The following is a 3,631-nucleotide window of genomic DNA, read 5'->3' on the forward strand; positions in this document are numbered from 1 at the left end:
TTTGTTGTAAAGTGTTATGAAGTGGAGGCAAAATAGAATAGTCTTTAACGATCCTTCAGTGGGGAATTACCTACTGCATTTTTTGGCGGAGGGGGGGGGGGGGTGGTTTCATCACTTTGGTACGCGCTTGACTATCCACATTGTCTTAAGTTCTTTGCATCGTAACACCTGACGGAGGTGTTCCAGGAGCGTTAAGGGGTTTTGCACCTTCGTGTTGATTTGGTCTCAAAGAACTCGTTTCTCATACCAACCAGCGTGGCAAAGAAATTCTTCCGCGCACAAAAGAACACAATGGAATCCTCCTTGTTATAAAATTCGTGTCAAATAAAGACAGTTTTTATCATAAACTAGCTATTCAACTTTATTATAACTTTATCTGTCTTGGTGGATAGGGCTGCACGGACTTATGGGGCAACAAACACATGGTTTGGCCGATCTATCTATGTTAAGGTACACCTAGAAATAAGAGTTGGCACCCTCCAACCTTTTTGTCGTCGGCTCAAACAGGTGGAGCCTCGCTACCTTCAGATGGTAGCCATGTATGCCCCACATACACAATGTTTTATGTAAGAACCCTTTTATAAGAAAGTGTCTAAGATCTACTGTAGAAGACTGTATAAGATAACAGAGTTTCCGTCAGGGTCAGTCACATGCCAGTGACCCTCTCCGATATTACGCACTCCTCCAGGGATCTCGGAGCACATTTGGTTCATGTCTTCTACAGCAAAGCACAGTGCAATGTGCTGCACCTGATGTGACTTCACTTGGGGATGTGAGACCAACTGAAGCTCTAGCTTCCTAGAGAGTGGATAAGTCCGACAGCTCAGCCCTTCTTCTATCTTATTATAAGCCAATGGAGTTTTACCAGTAATAAGTGAGTAAAACCGCTCTACCTGTTCAAGGTTTTTGTTAACAATGACAGTGATGCGGACGCCAGCAAATGGAGAGCTTTGTTTTAATGAGAGAAGAAGCCCATTTGACTCACTTGAGAGCTTGAAGTGAACCTCATCTTCTTCAGTTATTTCTTTGGGCAATTTCGCTTGCTTCAATGTGGGATGAGCCCTCATCGCCTTTAAGGCTTTATCAGCATTTCGTTTTGCTGTTTGTGCAAACATTAGCATGATTCCAATGGCTGGCACTGTCTGCTGGTCGTGGCTGTCTGCCAGTCGCCGTTGTTTGCTGGCAGGCGAGTTTGTGGGGCTGGAACCGTTGACTTTTTGTAGAGGTTCGCGGATGGTGAGGAAAGGGAACTTTGAGCAGTAAGGGACAAGAAGGCTGGACATCTCACGCTGAAGCTTTGCACCATCTGGATGGTCACATGACAATTCAATATAGCAGTGGGGTGGGTCCACTATCATGATGGCTGAGAAAAAGAAAATAATTTATATAATCTTAATAAGTTAACATGTTCATTCTTATGGCATCTCAGGAAGCCTGTAAAATATAGGCTAAAAATGGAATTACTCCATTGTATGGAGTAATCATGCAATTCCAACATGCAAACATCTATATAAGCACAAGATTATGCCCAAATAGACTCAATGATGTCCTAGGGCACCCTCTTGATGTGATGCACAAGTGGGACTGTTATCAATAACAGGCTGTCACAGCACCATCGCTAGACTGATAAGATGCCACAGCTCACTGTTGGAAACTTCAAGGCGTACTGTCTTGGGTCAGCTGTAGCTTAACTTGACTGGTAGTATAACAGATTTAAAGTAGCAGGGAGGGGGGGAGGTCCTGTTTCCCGTCTGTTATCCCCTCCCCCCCCAAAAAAAAATAGAGCAAGGCTCAACCCCTTTAGAAAACAAGCATGCAAAGACTAGCATAAAAAAATCGCCATACTCTTTGGGGGAAAAAACTGAGCTGCAAAATAGACCAGAAAAAAGATATTGAGCAAAAAAATTATCCCCTTCCCCTGTGAAATACCAAGTGGTCTGTCCCTAGGGGGTTGGTAAAGGGAGAGGGCATGTTAAAGGGGGGTCAACCAATACTGATCTGATATTTATTCATTTTAACAGCAGGGGGAGGGGGAGGAAGGTATTATGCACGACACCTGCACCCCACCCCCTAGCTACAAGCAAAATACAGTATATACCCACCATCCACCAATAATCCTATAAAAGTTCTCACCTTGAATTTCGGACAACTTCAGTCCTGAAAGATCATCTATTTTCCCATCAGTAAATGCTTTCCCCAAAGCTTCATATTGTTCCAGTGAATGCATCTTTAGAATAACCTCTAGACCATTCTTTCTAATCGCCTCAGCCTTATTATCACCACTGAGTTTCGATACAGCTTGTGTAATTTTATGGACTGCTTTTGCACTTATTTCACTGACATCTGTTGATGCAAATGTGAGAAGTGCAAGGATGTCATCCTGTTTAGCAAAACTGGATCTACCGTCACTAGCATCTTGCCCCCATGTGCTCTTAACCTGACAAAAAGCCAAGATAAAAATGTCATTTTTCATACCTACTTTGGGCCACTACTCCCTTAAGTTCAGTTCTTCATGTAGGATTAGTACTGTGCATGAAATACTAACCTTATTTGGGGTGACTATATCTGAAGTGAACACAGTGTAATGAAAGGGGCTTACCCCTTTTTGCCTTAGCAAAAGGCTGGGTTTTGATTTGAATATAGGGCAAAAAGGCCCTCCAATTTTGAAACAATATATCCTCAAAGGAGTAGGAATGCTGAAGGACTGTATTAATAAATAATAATAAATAAGGAATTTTCTTTGGTATTTCTTTGCATGCAAAACAAAATAAATATTCAAGCATGTCAATATCGAAATACAATCACTATTTTTGTCTGGAACTTAATTAACCGCCAAGTTAGAATTCAAAATCCATTAAAAAAACATCACATTTTCCGTGGTAATCCTTATAGATTTTTATCGCGTTTTGCGATAAACCCGCAACATCTGTTAAGGGAAATCACTGCTTTTTTTATCCTTTAGAAGTCTCTATTTTACAAGAATTCTGTTCTTTGAGACAGATGGTGAAAAATGATACCCCGAGGGCTATTTTAAAATACAAATGCATCCTTAATCGCATCCCTTTTATTGCATTCATAAGCAAAACAGGTATTCAATGAAGTTCAATATAACCGAAAAATCATTGTTTTGATTCAATTGAGGATTCTAAAAAAATGTAACAAGCAGACTTAGGTAACAATAAATATCGGCTCACCTTTTTTCGACGATGTGTCTTTTCGCCAGCTGGGTGATAATGGTACGGGGGCTCTAAATGAGGGGAAAATATCTTTCTCACTAAGTATTTTGTTGGAATTTCTGTGTCTTCTTCGAAGGAAATCACACGAGAAGAAACCGCATCGATCTCGTCGATTTCACCGATCGAGTCTTCCAAAAATCCCAAATCGAACGCTTGATCAACATCTGTTTTGTCAGCCATAATAATTAGTGGAATAACGGTGTTGGGTGGCTAGGAAGGCTACGAGGATGTAGAGAAGACGCAATTTTGAATAAGTACTCAAGATCGCTTCCAACGACCGCGTCTGAAAGTGAATGTAAAACAAACATAAGACCATATTCCGAGGGGGACTGGATCTAGGTAAACTCCACAGGGATGCCATGTCTTTTCAGGTTTACTTCCGGTCCTTCGTGACT

The 3,631-nt window shown here is 41.3% G+C and overlaps 1 protein-coding gene across 1 annotated transcript; it reads right to left on the reverse strand.

Annotated features, from left to right (window-relative positions):
• Positions 1-334: 334 nt before the first annotated feature.
• On the reverse strand, positions 335-3,548 carry LOC5509774. Its single transcript, XM_032378703.2, has 3 exons — positions 3,195-3,548; positions 2,134-2,437; positions 335-1,363 (listed from the first exon to the last, which is right to left on the reverse strand). The coding sequence occupies exons 1-3, from the start codon at positions 3,414-3,416 to the stop codon at positions 600-602; spliced, it is 1,290 nt and encodes a 429-aa protein (XP_032234594.2). The 5' UTR covers positions 3,417-3,548; the 3' UTR covers positions 335-599.
• Positions 3,549-3,631: the final 83 nt, after the last annotated feature.

The sequence above is a fragment of the Nematostella vectensis genome, chromosome 8 (assembly GCF_932526225.1).
Source record: "Nematostella vectensis chromosome 8, jaNemVect1.1, whole genome shotgun sequence".
NCBI lineage: Eukaryota > Metazoa > Cnidaria > Anthozoa > Actiniaria > Edwardsiidae > Nematostella > Nematostella vectensis.